The 18905-nt window shown below is 41.2% G+C and overlaps 1 protein-coding gene across 1 annotated transcript in view; it reads left to right on the top strand.

The window, feature by feature from the left end:
• Positions 1 to 4553: 4553 nt before the first annotated feature.
• Positions 4554 to 18905, top strand: part of LOC126234703 (dehydrogenase/reductase SDR family member 11-like) — a 66087-nt gene continuing 51735 nt past the window's right edge. The window contains exon 1 of the mRNA XM_049943445.1: positions 4554 to 4685. Coding sequence (XP_049799402.1) covers positions 4554 to 4685 — 132 coding nt within the window. The remainder of the gene's footprint in view (positions 4686 to 18905) is intronic.

The following is an 18905-nucleotide window of genomic DNA, read 5'->3' as shown; positions in this document are numbered from 1 at the left end:
CAGATAAATCAGCGACACACTAAAGGGGCCACTGCTGTCATGAATCGTCTTCTGGGAAGACAGGAAGTGGACGTGGCCCTGATTCAGGAACCCTACTTCCATAAAGGGGATGTATCACGCCTCGGCGGCACTGGAGGTAAGCTGGTTTGTGCTAAAAATATAAGAAACTCAAGAACGTGTATTTATGTAAAAAATGGAATCCCGTTCATTCCAATGGTGGACTTTTGTTCTAGGGAGTTAGTGACCATCAGGCGCAAACGCAAAATGGCTATATCACGAAAAGCATTTTTGAAAAAGAGGAGTTTGTTAACGACTAATATTAAGTTAAATATCAGGAATTCTTTTGTGCAGGTATTTGCTGGGGTGTAGCCTTGTTTGGAAGTGAAACCTGAACGATAAGTAGTTCATACAAAAAGAGAATAGGAGCTTCTGATATCTGGTGCTATAGAAGACTGGTGAAGGCTAGGTGGACAGACTAAGCAATTACTGAGGAGCTACTGAATCGATTTTGGGAGAAAAAAGAAATTTTTGCCAGAACTTGACTAAAGAAGAGATCGGTTGAAAGGACACACTCTGAGGCATCAAAGGATCGTGAAACTGGTACACTGTAAGGTGCCTTGCGTTGTTAGATGTATGTGCAGATTCTGGAGCGTGCGCCACAGCATTTGGATGCATAACGGCCTTGGCTAGAGAGAGAGAGTTCGTTTGAGTCCACGTTACACAACGTTCCCGTCTGTGTATACATACACTGCAACCTTATCTTGTTCTGCCAAGCAGTGGTTGTTGTGTGCTACTTGGAAGATGAAGTATTATTTTTTGTCAAATGTTTGAACGCAGCGGATATAGACTCCAAATGGTTCAAATGGTTCTGAGCACTATGGGACTCAACTGCTGAGGTCATTAGTCCCCTAGAACTTAGAACTAGTTAAACCTAACTAACCTAAGGACATCACAAACATCCATGCCCGAGGCAGGATTCGAACCTGCGACCGTAGCGGTCTTGCGGTTCCAGACTGCAGCGCCTTTAACCGCACGGCCACTTCGGCCGGCTGATATAGACTCCCAAGAAACTGCCCTGTAGATTATTGTCCGAATTTTCGTATCCAAGCTAAGAGTGGGGAGTGGACACTTGGGGTATCAGACTAGGCTATCGTGAAGTCTGGTTTTAAACAAAAACAGTTGGCTGAAAGTATTCAGAGTAATTAAGAAAGATATAATTAGTGATTAGAGGGAAAAATATTTCACGAACGGGTGCTGCTAGTGTGACGATGTGTCAACAAGTTTTTCTCCTCAAGGCCCAGTTATTTTTCGCATAAGAAGTTACATTAGTGTGGTATTTAACTATCCAAACGGCTTTCTTCGAATCAAGTTCGTACTACATTCAGGATATTTCTAGAACAGAAGATGCTAGGAAAGCAAATGGTGTCATGCGTTCACCTGTCCAAGGCTAGCTATTTTGCCTGCAAAAGGTTGCTTTGGTGTGTTATTTGATTTTTGAAATGGGTTCCTTTGAATCAGATGCTAAATTTTTAAAAATGAAATAAAATATTATGTATTTCATGCTTTCTGAACGAAATGTGAAAATTAAAAAAAACTGAAAAAAATACCTGTCAAATGTGTTGTGAAATGATTTACCTAAACGTTAGAAATAAAGCAGACGAGAGAAACATTTATGTGGCTTTGAACGACGTTCTAAATCATGCAGCAAATGAGGCGGTGACAGAAATTAAAGTTCACTGTAGGATAGACTAACAAGTATCCTATTGCTGTACTTGATTTCGAGCATCACTCCAATGAGTGCCAAATGTTCCTCTACTCTGCTTCATTTCTTACTTTTAGACGACTCATTCTACAAAACATTTGACCTTCCGTTTTTTTCAGTATTTTTTATTCCTTCCTTCTTGCACTTTGCTGTTGCCTCACTGCTATGTTGCGCATGAACTACGCATTCACTATCTTTAGTACCCCATCTTACTACCTGCGTTGCCCAACTGATCAGGGACAAACTACATACACCTAAAGGTCCTGAGCTAAGGCCAGGTAGTGCGATCCCCTACTTCCACCATTCTAGCACATAACTGTGAATAACCAGAAATAGTTTTCCACAGTATTTTCAAGAAACAATTCTTCTTCTAGGAACACAATAAATAGCTTACTGTCTAGCTTTCTAGCGTGTATTGACCATAAATGCCGAATGCCGACCTCTCAATCTCTAATACATTGAAGAGCCAGAGAAACTGATAACCTGCCTAATGTCGTGTAGGGCCTCCGTGAGCACGCAGAAGTGCCGCAACACGACGTGGCATGCACTCGACTAATGTCTGAAGTAGTGCTGGAAGGAACTGACACCATGAATCGTGCAGGGCTGTCCGTAAATCCGGAAGAGTACGAGACGGTGGAGACCTCTTCTGAAAAGCACGTTGCAATAATGTTCAAGTCGGGGGAGTCTGGTGGCCAGCGGAAGTGTTTCAAACCCGAAGATTATTTCTGGAGCCACTCTGTAACAATTCTGGACGTGTGGTGTGTCGCATTGTCCTGCTGGAGTTGCCCAAGTCCGTCGGAATGCACAATGGGCATGAATGGATCCAGGTGATCAGACAGGATGCTTACGTACTCGTTACCTGTCAGAGTCGTATCTAGATGTATCAGGAGTCCCATATCACCCCAACTGCACACGCCTCACACCATTACAGAGCCTCCACCAACTTGAATAGTCCCCTGCTGACATGCAGGTCCATTGATTCATGAAGTTGCTTGAGTACCCGTACACGTCCACCCGCTCGATACAATTTGAAACGAGGCCCGTCCGACCAGACAACATGTTTCCAATTATACACAGTCCAACGTCGGTGCTGACGGGCCCAGGCGAGGCGTAAAGCTTTGTGTCGTGCAGTCATCAAGTGTACATGAGTGGACCTTCGGCTGTGAAAGCCCATATCAATGATCTTTTGTTGAATGCTTCGCACGCTGACACTTGTTAATGGCCCAGCATGGAAATCTGCAGCAATCTGTGGAGGGGTTGCACTTCTGTCACGTTGAAGACAGACACTTGTTGTCTTATATATGCGTTGCCGACCACAGCGCCGTATTCTGCCTGTTTACAAATCTCTGTATTTGAATACACATGCCTATACCAGTTTATTTGGCACTTCCGTGTATAATTGCATTGCTATATTATATTGTTGTTTGTGGTCTTCAGGACGAAGTTTAGTTTGATACAGCTCTCACGCTAGTTTCTCCTGTGTAAACTTCTTCATCTGTGTATAACTACTGCATACTAAATGCCCTTGATCTTCATTATTGTATTCAAGCAGAATGTAGTATTTCCGCAGAGCAGTTCAACTGTTGTGACACTCATCACTGTGCTACTGACACATGTTGTATTGAAGATAGAGTCGTCACAGAATCCGGCGACTGTTTTGTTAAAATTTATCCTTTCTTTTATATTACCTAGACTCGGTTCTATCAGAGAAAGCTCCAAATTTCGAATGCTATTGCACCATAGTTCTATCTTTTTGAAGACAAGACCATTTCAGTTGTAAGTCCTCTATTTATAGGCACGTCCGTCCCGATAGCTGAATGGTCGCCGGCACGGTAGCTCTGCGTGTTCGGTCAGAGGGTTTAGCTACGCTCTGTGATTAAAAAACTGAGTGAACAGATCAACGAAAAACCTGAACGGGTTCATCGGACGTCCGCCACGAACAAATTCAACCAACAATATAGAACAAAATAGGATTTAAAAAAAATGGTCAGCATGACGGACTGCCGTCCTAAGGGGCCCGGGTTCGATTCCCGGCTGCGTCGGAGATTTTCTCCGCTCAGGGGCTGGGTGTCGTGTAGTCTTCATCATCATTTCATCCCCATCCGGCGCGCAAGTCACCCAATATAGCCGCCACGGTAGCTCAGCGTGTTCGGTCAGAGGGTTTAGCTACCCTAGGCAATTAAAAAAAAAAAAAAAAAAATCCTGAGTGAACGAATCAACGAACAACCTGAACGAGTGACATCGGACGTCCGCCACGAACAAATTCAACGCACAAGATAGAACAAAATGAGATAAGAAAAATGTGGCGTCGAATGTAATAAGACCCGCACCAAGGCGGCCGAACCTGCCCCGTAAGGGGCCTCCCGGTCAATGACACCAAACGCTCATTTCCATTTTTTATTTATAGGCACGACCGGTTTCGCAGCATTTTAGCTGCATCATGAGATGCAATATAATCAAGTCATGTTCCGATAGAGGAAAGGGAATGGGATGACCCAGCTTTGGTAACAATTTTTTTCTAAGTAGCAGACGTCAAATATAGGACCGCATGAAATAACATAGAACGTTCCCGTGATACCAAGACTACTAGTATATGGTGAGCTAACAGGATCCCATATACCGAACAAGTGAGGGAAGTGTGCTACATAATTCTATTAAGATTTCACGCTGCATAAGCAGCGACGAACCAGAAAGTTGCCAGTGTGCAAGCAAGGTCAGCTGTTTCGGAATACGGAGAGCGACAAGTCGAGTGTGTTTTGCAGAGTCGTACCAGACGAGCTGCGATAGCGCTATGGAGAGGTACACAGGTCGCGTTGCACTGGTTACCGGCGCCAGCGCGGGCATAGGCGCTGCCATAACGCAAGCTCTGCTCCGGCATGGCGTCACTGTGGTAGGCCTCGCAAGAAGAGTCGACAGGATAAAGGTAGGCCATTGTTTATGCTATCCGAAACAAGCAAAAGCGTGCCTCCTTAGTTATGGGTCGTATTTGTGAGCTTTTCGTCCAGCATTTGTACATGCAAACTCTCACAGCACATCAACCTCATCAACGTCTCATGTTGCGGTCTTGCCTAGTGCGTGAGGTGCCGAAAGCAATAGTATGTGATAAAGTAAATCTTTATAACAGACTATCCAGATACTCCGGCAACGCTAGTTTCTTATTTTACAGACATTTAAAAGAATCATCATCCGCGATTGTTCTGTTTCTATTTTTCACTATTCTGTGGGCATTTGCATTTTATACCACGAAAAAAATTTTCGGTTTTACTTTCAGATACTTGTGGTTTACCCTCGCTTCGATTTTTTCCCAATTTTTTTTTAACAGTCTACGACATTTCTGTCTATGCTTTCTGTTGCTTTTTGTTATCTCTTCGGTTGCCTTAGCGGGAAGCCGCGATCTGTGAAAAGGAACGTTGTAATGGTGTGGAAAACGGAAATGAGCGTTTGGCGTCATTGGCCGGGAGGCCCCTTGCGGGGCAGGTCCGGCCGCCTTGGTGCAGGTCTTATTACATTCGACGCCACATTGGGCGACCTGCGCGCCGGATGTGGATGAAATGATGATGAAGACAACACAACACCCAGTCCCTGAGCGGAGAAAATCCCCGACCCAGCCGGAAATCGAATCCGGGCCCGTAGGACGGCAATCCTCAAGCAGACCACTCAGCTATCTTTTTTATTTTTAATCTCATTTTGTTCGTTTTCGTTCGGGGCGGGCGTCGCAAGACACCCGTTCAGTTCGTCGTTGATCAAAGGGTTCAAATGGCTCTGAGTACTATGGGACTTAACATCTGAGGTCATCAGTCCCCTAGAACTTAGAACTACTTAAACCTAACCTAAGGGCATCACACACATCCATGCCCGAGGCAGGATTCGAACCTGCGACCGTAGCAGGCGCGCGGTTCCGGACTGAAGCGCCTAGAACCCCTCGGCCACACGCGACCGGCCGTCATTGATCCATTAACTCAGTTTTTTTATTACAGAGGGCAGTTAACCCTCTGACCGAACACGCAGAGTTACCGTGCCGGCATGTACTCTAAATAAAAATTACTGGAACGCAGTGTCATAATAGAGCACTACTTACAAGGCAACGGCAATAAAACTACAATAGGTTTACGAAAATATCTGGTGCGTGGACAGTGATATATGGGCAGTCTTTTTTGGTTGACATTTTCATTCTCTGTTTTTGGGAGACTTGGGTGTACCCCTTTCGGAGCTTAAATGTACATATTTAAATAGAACTCACATCTACTCAATTTCAAGAAATAAGAAATGCACTGTAGTTGTACGTGAAAAAGGGCAGTATCTTTATGTAAATGCACGAGAGAGTTGAGTGAAAGTTCCCAACTTTGCGCCACTATTTTGACTCCAACATGTAGGGCCTAAGTGCAGTCGACTCGTTCTGAGTGTTCATTCTTCTTTAAAAAGTAATGCAGCTACAACCCAAATGATGCTTTCACCATTTTCATCTAGAAGTTTTTCTGATACTGGCGGTAAACCCTTGCATCCATGCAACTCGAGAAGTAACATAGCCAGGTATAGGAAAGGGCAAACTGTGTAAAATAAATAATGACGCTTTTTAGATGCGATTCGTAACATAACGTGAAGAGCAAGATACGAAAATGTTGAATGACTCATGATGAAGTGACTTTCTTGGCAAATTAAAGCTGTTGTTAGGACCTGGGAGTGAAACCCGAAACACTGCCTTGCGTAGCAATGTTTTTATAACCTGTGTCCAGGCACGACCGACAACCCCGCTCCATAGTTTGATTTCTGCCAGTACCTCTCTCCTACCTCTTCTTCACAACGGGCATCACAGTCATAAATACGTTGAATGACGGTGACATTTTTCCAGTGAGGCTGTATCATTTGTTGAAACCTCTTCTTTCAATGAGTTGTACAACTGTTTTCGAGTGTTTACCCAAAGCAAGATACCACAGGTCTGAAAACGTCACTAAACTCACACAGTGCACTGCTATTCGTGATGCTTTATAAACTATATCAGAAATTTTGTGTGGGCTGGAACTATCTGTGTGACTAAGAAGAAGTGTTACTAAACACTACGGTATTAGTGGGAAAAGTCACGTTCGTTCAACCTCTCTTCTGCTTTTAAAACTTTACAGGCGTTCTCCTGCACGTATATCTGAATTAGCACTCGTTTCATTCAACTATGTATTACGGGAGCCCGCCCGGCTAGCCGCGCGGTCTAACGCACTGTTTCCTGGGCGGGAAGGCGTGTCGGCCCCCGGCACGAATCCGCCCGGCTGATTAGTGTCGAGGTCCGGTGTGCCGGCCAGACTGTGGATGGTTTTTCATGCGGTTTTCCATCTGCCTCGGCGAATGTGAGCTGGTCCCCTTTATTCCACCTCAGTTACACTATGTCGTCGATGGCTGTACAAACTCTGTCTCCACGTAATCGTACTCAATAATTACTCTACCAAGCAAACATGTCCACTTTTTGGCAAAAATTAGATGTATGCAGAGAAGGCTTCAGGATACTTAGGTGCAGCATCTATGCAAAATCACACTTGTCTTACACATATTAGTGCTTTTACAGGCATACAGTTTTTCGTGTTCTTTGCAGTAGCAACATGAGTCCAGGACTTACTATTGCAAGAAATGCCAGATGGCAGTACCAAACGAACATACTCGGATCTTGTTTCATGTAGTGAATAGAATGCATGCCAGATGGCAGCACATCTGACGCCTGTGATCTTGTTACCTGTGTGCATTGTTGTAGCAGCTGCGTATACATTGTCGTTTAGTTTTGTTTATAGAACACGTTTCTTTGGATTATCTATGCACAATGTCGAAGAAGAGAGGTGCGCAACCGGAACTATATAAAAGAAATGTTATAAAAGCTGCCAGAACGAAGGGAATTGGTTACTTGAATCACAGTGGAAGAGAAATTAATGCTGTAAAAATAGGACCTGACTGTGGGTAAGTTCAAAGGCTATGTGAATTAATCTCTTGTCTGTGTATTTTTTACTTCTTAGAGGTTCCCATCTGTTCTAAGTTTTATGGTACGCAAATATCATATAGATAATTTACTCTATCAATAAAAAAAATTGATTTTACGTAAGTAATTTTTTTGCAACTCTTTTACATTTTCTGACAATGGTATTCGTGTATTAATATGTTTCTGATCTAAGAAACTGTGTTTCAAGAGGATCTCTGAACATGAACAGATAGATATATTCACTAAATTTCACGATTTTGGGAGTAAGAACACACCAGATGGCTACCTTGCAGGGCTGATCAAAAAAGAAGACGTGGTACCCAGAAGACCCCGGAAAAGTGATGGCCAGCCTAAGCCAAGAGCACTAGATTATCGATATCACGTGGTAACTGGAGATGCTGGGCGGGTCTAAGTGTGCAAAAAGGCATTTTGTAGCCTTTTTGGCATTAGAAATGAACGTGTGCGACGAATTTGTAACTGTGTGAAAAATAATGTTCGCCCATGTGACAGTAGAGGATGTACTGCTTCAACCATTGCAACACCACATATAGTCCTATCGATAATTGAGAATCATATTAAAACATTCCCTACTAAAATCTCTCATTATTCAAGCAAAGAAATGTATTACTTAAATCCTGAATTATCTGTAAAAAGTATGTACGAACTGTTCATGAAGTTATATCCTCATACCACAGTGTCATATGGAATTTATTTAAGGGTTTTCAATGAGCGTTTCAACTTACGCTTTGGGCGGCCGCAAATCGATACTTGCTGCTGTTGTGAGTCACTTTCAGTGAAGACTAAGAGTCCATCATTGAACGATACTGCAAAGCGTGTGGCCGTAGCGGAACCCACGGTACATAAAAGAATAAGCAAAAAATTCTATTTAAAGATGGGTGCTGTTAAGGAGAAGTGTGCAGAAAATGACCGTGTGGTAGCATTGTGTTTCGATTATATGCAAAATCTGCAGTTGCCTAAGCTCCCAGTACAGGAAGCTTTTTATTTACGGCAAATTAACGTTAATGCATTCTGTATTACAGACCTAAAGAGCAGCAAATCCAAGGTATATCCACCGAGCGAGGTGGCGCAGTGGTTAGACACTGGACTCGCATTCGGGAGGACGACGGTTCAATCCCGCGTCCGGCCATGCTGATTTAGGTTTTCGGTGATTTCCCTAAATCACTCCAGGCAAATGCCGGGATGGTTCCTCTGAAAGGGCACGGCCGACTTCCTTCCCCGTCCTTCCCTCATCCGATGAGACCGATGACCTCGCTGTCTGGTCTCCTTCCCCAAACAACCCAACCCAACCCCAAGGTATATCTGTACCATGAAGGTACTGCCCACAAAGGACCTAACAAAGTATGTTCGTTTTTGTTTGATTACATCAACACGGAGATACCTGATAGTGTTACTGAGTTACACCTGTTCTCGGATGGGTGCCCTGCGCAAAATAAGAACAACACAGCGGTTAGGGTAATGAACTGCCTTGTAAGTTCTGGCAGATTCAAAGATGTATTCCAGCATTTTACTGTGCGTGGCCATTCATTTTTACCATGTGATCGTACATTTGCTCCCATAAAGCAGGTGATAAGAAGAAAAGACAGGATATATTCTTTGTATGAGTACGTTCAATGTATGGTGACATCATCCAAAAAACAAAATGTTAATGTAAAGCTTGTTATCATGGAAGAGATTTTGGGTTACAAAAAATGGTAGCCCAAATTTTATAATCGATCCTGTTTGTCTGACGACATTTATGGGACGAATGTGGACAAAAGCAGTAAAGTGAAATTCACAGTGTCCTCATTTATGAGCTTCCATCATAGTGAAATGTTTCCAGGTAAAGTTGACTGTTACTATCATATTGACGGTCTCGTAAAACACCGCTTTTCATTGCGACATTCATTACAGACAGAACCAAAGTTGGCTGCAGAAATTGCATATAATAACAAAGTTGCAATCAATGTCAAAAAATTTAAAGATGTGGGACAATTAATGCAATATATTCCTGATGAGCACAAAGCCTTTTATCTGGAATTGACTGAGTGGCCTTCTGTGGACACTCCTGAAGATGATTCATAATAAATTTTTGGTGTAAAATAACCTGTATAGCGTAGTGTTAATCCTTCATTGTCCTGTGACGTGAAATAAGAAATTTAATTCCTAATGTCACGATTTACATCGTCATATCTTTAGTCTTTCCATACAGTGTGTGCATACATTAACAATATTTTTCAATTTCTCTGTTAAACAATATTAGACAATGTACAAATAATATTGTATATTAAATTTATACAATAAAGTAATTTTTGATAACATAAACAAATGTTGGTGTTAAAATGTCAGTCCAAAATGTCCATCCTGCAATAACAACATAAGTCCGTACAATTAAAAAAATCGTTCATGCAAAGTTATTACATTTAAAGTACTTTGTTTTATTGTTAAAGCGTACCTAACATACACAGTCAATATTAAAATTAATGGATTTACCCTAATGTCCATTATTTAGCCTGTGTACAGTTTTTTGCTTCTCCTGAAAAATTTACTTTTTTGGACTACTCTTGTTTTTATAATTACTGATTCACTTGTAAGAAGTCCATGGATGAGGAATTTACTGCTAGCGCACTCGAGCAGATGTAACTTCGATGGAATGCTCACGCGCAGCCTGCGATACGTAAGCTACAATAGAATCGCAGACCAGAGGGCAGTGTCGGCAGTAGCAGCAGTAGTAGTAGTAGTAGTAGCTCGTAGTTGGGCGGTTGGGTCAGATCGCTCTTAGAGAGCAGTTGTCTAGTTGTATAGGTCACAGAGAGCACTTGTGTCTTGTATGGAGTTGCGGGGGTCGGTCGTGAAGAGCGATGGTGGTGCCTGTGCGATGTAGTCTAAGATAAAACCAAAAATTACTATTTATAACAATTTGTAACAACTGATTTTGTACTTTTGTTACAGCAAGTCCCATGTAAATGTTTTTAAAAAATCTTTTAATAATAATCTTTCTTAGAAAACTAACTTTTGACAATCATTCATCTGAATTTAAAGATTTTACAAATTTCTCCTATCCATGGTTATCTCAATTATCGTAAAGAAAAATCAGTTGTTTCTTTTTATACATGACAAATCTAGCGGTCAACATTGCACTGGGCTGTGCCAGAAATTTTTTTTATAGGAGCAGATATATACGCGTTATCCGGCGACATAATTGAGGTAAGAATTTTCAGTCTATTCAGAATGACTTTTCAGAGCCATGACGCAGCATTGCTGACGTCCAGATTACCAGTTTAGATTCACAGTCAGTTAATTATTGACAGGTTATATATGAGTCACAATTTTATTGAGAGGTTAGTCACATTTTTATTGCGAGGTTACGTAAATAAACTGTTGGGAGGTTACAAACTGTTTTTTGTGCAAACAGTCAATGCAGGACAAAGGGGTACAGCTCCGAAAGGCGTTCGACGTTGTGCCACCACATCGTCGATTAATAACCAACATGCAGTCATACGGAGAATATTCGCAGATTTGCGATTCTCTCCGCGAAATTTTTAACAATATAATTCAGTGTGTTATACTGCAAAGCGCATGTTCAACAGAAACCAAGTTAACATTGGATGCCCCTCAAGTAATCGTAGTAGAAAGATGTTCGCAATAACTATACGACTTATCACATAGAGTCAGCAGCACTATCAGACTGTTCCCTGACGATCCTGTTATCTTACACTCATAAGGAAATGTGGAATGACTTGGACAAAATTTCGACATGATCTGATGAAAGATAGCACTATCCAATTTGCAACAATGCAATATAACACCTATTACAAAAAGAATATACCCGACAATATCCGACTGCAAGGTTAACTGAGATCGTAGTTTACATACGTAGGGATTGTCTACGTATATCTCTAAATGGCTAATCCCGTTCATGGCGTACAGCCCTAGTTGCAGGCTCCCTGCCTAACGGCTTCCAGGCATAACAAATATTTGATTTTCAATATTTCATATAAGTATTGCCCGAATTTATAAATTTAAATGCTGTCATAATCATCTCATTAAGAGGCAAACTTGTATTAAATGCTTCAAATGGCTTTAAGCACTATGGGACTTAACATCTGAGGTCATCAGTCAGCTAGACTTAGAACTACTTAAACCTAACTTAGCCTAAGGACATCACACACGTATAGGACATAATCGTACAACTCCAGCACAGCAGTAACCATCCCTGTATTGACGGACCAAGTGCAACAGGCATGGAACTCTATCCCACAAACTGGCATCTGGCACATGTATAACACAATGAATGCACTTTTGCATGCTTACATTCAACATTCTGGTGTTTACTCCGGTTATTAATGTACCTGCATTTCACATTTGCAATGGTTTATCTCGCGCTTACATTAACCTGTGATCTTGTAATGTTAATCACTTAAATATTTTTTCCTACACAAATGTATTCCCGAAATTTCTTTATTCTACAGTGATTATTTTTTGGAATTGCGATTTTTTTACGGTCGGTGTAGATAAGGTCTGTAATTATCTGCGCGGAATGATTGAGACATCCTTCGAGTTATTACTGCATGAATTGTCTTATTCCCAGCAGGTAGTCTTCCAGTCACACATATGCGTTAGGAGCTGTAAACACCATCACCACAAAAAAAATCGTTGTTTATACATATCTCTCAGCCAGCGCGGATTGAGATCTATAGCATATTGCGAAGATTGATTTGCCCATAGTTTCTAAATCTGTAACTGATTTTGATATTAAATGCCATAAAGCTGTTGAGGGAGTGAAATGTGGAAAGGATGAAACGTGCGAATGTAGTATTCGCAGAACACTCCGTTAACTGATCCCACTCGCAGATTCAAGATTTCTCGTAGTGACATGTAGATAGTGTGCGACCCTTGCTAAAATGATTATTGCATTTCCCTCATCAGTTGCAGCTCTTTTAGTTCGCGTATTTTATGCTCCACAGTTCCAGTTTCCTGATTTTTCTTTTTCTTTAGTAATGTTTGCAAATGTAACAACTATACTTTTATGAATATGTAAAATGTATTTTGACGAAGCCAATTGCATGGTAAACATGCTGAACGGCTAATAAATGAACATACGAAAGGGTAACAGTAAAGTATTGGCACGATAAGCATCGTTCAACATACAACAGCACCAGTGCTCTAACGGTTTGGCGAAATTCTCCGTAAAGCAGAAAAGTATACACTTTTTCGACTGACATTGTGGAAATCTGTATAGCTTCAAGAGTAAGTGGCCTGATCGGTACAATAGCAGAGCACAGACTGATAGCCTTCAGGCGCACGGGTAGGCAGACAAACTTAAGGGTTTGCTTACATTATTGTTACACTGAAGCCCCCTTTACACCAGGGCGAATGAAAGCGATCACAAGCATACGTGCATTCGCAGACAATTCGCGAATGTTCAGTACCATTCGCTTGCACGTGTGAACTAGCGTTTACACGGGAGGGAAAGCAAGATAACACGAAATATAACGGACATGGCCTATGGACGCTGCGTTATATTTTTTGGCACTAATAATCGGCACACGTGATACACTATACGGCTAGCGCCACGATGCAAAATTTTGATGTTCGGAGAGGATTATTTTGCAAGGTGAGAGCCCTTTTTGACGAAACAAGCCAAATAGCGTAGTAGGTAGTGCTTCTAACACTGAGTTGCAGCTCCATATTTCTTCTGCACAGATGTCAGCTGACGCTTTCCGATTGCTTCTCATTACAAATGAGCGGGAAATTTAAAAGCGGAACACTAAATGGTTCAAGTGGCTCTGAGCACTATGGGACTCAACTTCTGAGGTCATTAGTCCCCTAGAACTTAGAACTAGTTAAACCTAACAAAGGACATGACACACATCCATGCCCGAGGCAGGATTCGAACCTGCGACCGTAGCGGTCTCGCGGTTCCAGACTGCAGCGCCTAGAACCGCACGGCAGGAACACTAAATTACCGACGACCAACATAACCTGAAGAAAGGCCAACATTTACACTGTGATTATTAGCAACCGGAGACATTTTTGTTAGTGGTTATGTTGCATTCCAGTAGCCGCTATATGAGTATATCAGTTGCTTTCTGATATCTGCAGTAATTTATACTATGCAGCAATCAGTCGTCTTTTTTTTGTAGGTTTTATTTGGAAAATCCAGATTTAGTTTAGTGCCTAGTCATTATCAATGCACTATTTTCTAGTCTACTGTATTCAAAGAACTGTGACTGACGCCCGAACAACAGGTTTTTGGCATGCATCGAGACTAGAAAATAGTGCATTGATAATGCCTAGGCACTAGCCGAAATCTGGATTTGCCAAATAAAACCTGCAAAGAAAAGGACGACTGATTTCTGTGCTCTGTAATTTATAAATTATATCACAGTCGCTGAGTGCACCCACTTTCCTAATGGAAGGTAACATGATGAGGTATGCTAAGCACTTCAAAGGTTTTATTAAATCACGTAAAGGAAGATAATGTCAATAAAATATGATTAATGAAATAAGAAATATAAATATGATCTGTCACTTTATAAATTCCGCTATATAAATTGTTAGAGGGCAGACAGCATAATTCCGAGTAACCCATTTTTATGTATCATCCAAAATTTCTAACATAATAGTGATACATAAGCCGTGTGATTAAAGATACCATGAAGGTCAGCAACGAGAAATATCATGCCCTTCGTATATTTTCAATTGTAAGCAACATAATACATCCTTTCCATTATCAAGGAATTTTAATGTGCCTTTCTTTTTAGCAAAATGAATAAGCTTGTGCTTCTCCATTACGTTCCCGCTTGGTGCAGGCACCCATGAATTTATTTTCTTTCTTGTGCATACCCAGTAGGACCTTAGAGCGCTTCATTAATTTTCTGCCAATCGTATCTCTTTTGCTTAGCCATTTTTACAGTGGATCTGTTGAACCCCAGAGATATGGAAACTACTGTGAACTTCTGACGAAACTTTGCATAGATGTGTTGAACAGCGTTTCTAATACGACCGCCGATCGCGTACAGAGCGTCACAAGAACCGGTGGCTAGATTTTGAAACAGAGAACAAGCTGCAGATCATCGTAGAGAAATGGCAAAAAGCACAGGCGGCTGCCTTCTATGATGAGGGTATTGGAAAGTGGGTACAATGCTAAGACAAATGTCTCAGTCGGAGCGGCGAGTATGCTGAGAACTAACTGGAAGTTATAGCTAACTGTTGCCAATAAAACATTTTTGATATTCACTGTGGTTGCCATGTCGCGAGCAATCGAACCTTACTTTCCGAATAGCCCTCGTCTATTCTTCTAGTAGCAAGATTACACTCTCTTCAGACCACTCCATCGATGGCGCAATTCGTGTCAACAACAACAACTATAGAGGAGTAGTCGGCAGACGAAAGCTTTCTGCACTGTCGGGACCGAAGCGTAAAGCACACAAACATCCTTTGATCGTTCGCTTAAAGACCGACAACCAGCGAACCTCGAGCAAACTCAAGCGAATGCGAAGAGAACACATGACTGAATACCGTTTGCAAAAGCGCCCATAGCGCTTGCACCAGAGGGAATAATTTTCGTTCGCTGTTGCATGTTCGCTAGTGTTCGCTTCTATGTAAAGGGGGTTTGTGGACCTCTTCTGACGGCAGGACAGTGGTTTGCGACGCTGTTATCTCGTTACTATTCCCGGCGGGGTCAGGGATTTTCTCTGCCTCCTGATGTCCTTAGTTTAATTAGGTTTAAGTAGTTCTAAGTCCTAGGGGACTTATGACCATAGATGTTGAGTCCCATAGTGCTCAGAGCCATTTGAACCATTATCTCTTTACTATTTAATCAGTTTCCATACATGTTACGTCTTTGAGGTGCTGTTCAAAGACTCTTTCAAAGCAACAGGAACGTAGGCTATATAGTAGTTCCAATAACAAAACCTCTGTGTCACAATTCGACACCTATAAACGTTAAAAAATCTGCCATGTTGTCCAATACAAATTAGCTGAAACATCACCTCCATCTATTGACTAATTCTAGATATACGTATAGCAGTTGGCCTGCCATATGTCTATATGTGCATGCAAAAAAATGGTTCAAATGGCTCTGAGCACTATGTGACTTAACAGCTGAAGTCATAATTCCCCTAGAACTTAGAACTACTTAAACCTAACTAACCAAAGGAATCACACACATCCATGACCGAGGCAGGATTCGAACCTGCGACCGTAGCAGTCGCGCGGTTCCGGACTGAAGCGCCTAGAACCGCTTTTTTTCACTTTTTTATTTATTTATTGTTCCGTGGGACCAAATTAAGGAGAAGTCTCCATGGTAATGGAACGAGTCAATACATAAAATTATAACACGATATTAGAAACAGATAAAATGAAATATAAAAAACATATTCAGGTGACAAGTCATAAGTTTAGATAAAGAAAATCAACAATGTAACACTGGAATTTGCTTAATTTTTTAGCTCTTCCAGGAGCTCCTCGACAGAATAGAAGGAGTGAGCCATGAAGAAACTCTTCAGTCTAGACTTAAAAGAGTTTGGGCTACTGCTAAGATTTTTGAGTTCTTGTGGTAGCTTATTGATAATGGATGCAGCGGAATACTGCACTCCTTTCTGCACAAGAGTCAAGTGCATTCCACATGCAGATTAGATTTCTGCCTAGTATTAACTGAGTGAAAGCTGCTAACTCTTGGGAATAGGCTAATATTGCTAACAAGAAACGACATCAAAGAAAATATATACTGTGAGGGCAATGTCAGAATTCCCAGACTATTGAATAGGGGTCGACAAGAGGTTTTCGAACTTACACCACATATAGCTCGAACAGCGCGTTTTTGAGCCAAAAATACCCTTTTTGAATCAGAAGAATTACCCCAAAAAATAATACCATACGACATAAGCGTATGAAAATATGCGAAGTAGACTACTTTTCGTGTTGAAGTGTCACTTATTTCAGATACTGTTCTAATGGTAAATAGAGCAGCATTTAATTTCTGAACAAGATCCTGGACATGGGCTTTCCACAACAGCTTACTATCTATCCGAACGCCTAGGAACTTGAACTGTTCCGTCTCGCTTATAATATGCCCATTCTGTCTGATCAAAATATCGGTTCTTGTTGAATTGTGAGTTAGAAATTGTAAAAACTGAGTCTTACTGTGATTTAGCATCAAATTATTTTCCACAAGCCATGAACTTATACTTTGATACTGTTTCAATATTACACACAAGATCCTTCACTATCAAGCTGGTGTCATCAGCAAACAGAAAAATTTTTGATTCACCTGTAATACTAGAAGGCATATTATTTATATAAATAAGAAACAGCAGTGGCCCCAGCACCGACCCTTGGGGAACACCCCACTTAACAGTGCCCCATTGGGACTGAACATCACAACTACTCTCAATATTGCGGAGAATTACCTTCTGCTTTCTGTTCTCAAAGTAAGAGGCGAACCAATTGTAAGCTACTCCCCTTACTCCATAATGGTCCAACTTCTGCAGTAATATTTTGTGGTCAACACAGTCGAAAGCCTTCGTTAAATCAAGGAGAACACCTAACGTTCGCAACCTTTTATTTAATCCATCAAAAACCTCACAGAGAAAAGAGAATATACCATTTTCAGTTGTTAAACCATTTCTAAAACCAAACTGAACATTTGACAGCAATTTATGTGAATTTAAATGCTCCAGTAACCTTGTATATACAACCTTCTCGATAATTTTAGCAAACACCGATGGCATAGAAATAGGTCTAAAATTGTCGACATTATCAATGTCTCCCTTTTTATAAAGTGGCTTCACTACCGAGTACTTTAATCGGTCAGGAAACCGACCACTCCTAAAGGAAAAGTTACAGATATGGCAACGTACTCGGCTAACATACATAGAACAATACTTCAGTATTCTGCTAGATACCCCGTCATATCCATGAGAGTTCTTGGTCTTTAGTGATTTAATTATTAACTCAATCTCCCTCTTGTCAGTATCATGGAGGAGCATTTCAGGTAACAGTCTCGGAACACTCGTTTCTAAGAGCGCTATATGATTCCCTGTTGGGACTAGGTTTCTGTTTAGTTCACCTGCTATATTCAGAAAGTGATTATTAAATACTGTACATATATGCAACTTATCAGTAACACGGACATTCCCACTACGCACTGATTCAGTATCCTCGACCTGTCTCTGCAGACCAGCCACTTCCTTAACGACTGACCATATGGTTTTAATTTTATCCTGAGACTTAGCTATTCTATCTGCATACCACGTACTTTTTGCCTTCCTAATAACATTTTTAAGCACCTTACAATACTGTTTGTAATGGGCTGCGCATTTAGATTTTGACTGTTTCTAAGGTTTTGATATAATTGCCACTTTGTTCTACAAGATATTCTTATCCCTCTAGTCAGCCACCCAGGCTGCCTGTTTGTGCCAGTACCCTGTTTTGAACGTTCTAACGGAAAGCAACTTTCAAAGAGCACGAGAAAAGTCTTGAGAAAAGCATTATATTTATCGTCTACTGTATCATCGCTACAAACATCTTGCCACTCTTGTTCCTTGATAAGTTTTACAAAGGTCTCTACAGCAACTGAATCAGCTTTCCTAAACAGCTGATGACTATATTTAACACGTGTTGCAGCACAAAAATCTTTTAGAGTTAAAATTTGTGCATTATGATCTGAAAGGCCATTCACCTTTTTGCTAACAGAATGCCCTTCTAGTAATGAGGAATGAACAAAAATGTTGTCTATGGTTGTTCTACTGTTCCCTTGCACTCTCGTTGGCAAGAATACGGTTTGCATAAGATTATATGAATTAAGGAGGTCTACCAGCATCCTCTTCCTTGCACAATCACTTAGACAATTAATATTGAGGTCACCACATATAACTAACTATTTGTATTTCCTATATAGTGAACCAAGAACCTCCTCTAGCTTTAGCAAAAATGTTGTGAAATCAGAGTCTGGGGATCTATAAATAACAACAGTTAGAAGTTTAGCTCCATTAAATTTAACCACACCTGCACAACGTTCAAACACCTTTTCAGTGCAGTACTTTGAAACATCAATTGACTCAAAAGGGATGCCTTTTTCACATACATGGCTACTCCTCCACACCGCAAAGAGCTCCTCGAAAAGCTGCCAGCCAACCTGTATCCTGGTAAAGGAAGCCTCTGAATTATCTCCTTATTTAAGAAGTG

This window comes from Schistocerca nitens, chromosome 2 (genome assembly GCF_023898315.1).
Source record: "Schistocerca nitens isolate TAMUIC-IGC-003100 chromosome 2, iqSchNite1.1, whole genome shotgun sequence".
NCBI classification, from domain to species: Eukaryota; Metazoa; Arthropoda; class Insecta; order Orthoptera; family Acrididae; genus Schistocerca; species Schistocerca nitens.
The sequence above is the reverse complement of the archived record's forward strand: the minus strand, read 5'-3'. Positions and strand labels throughout refer to the sequence as shown.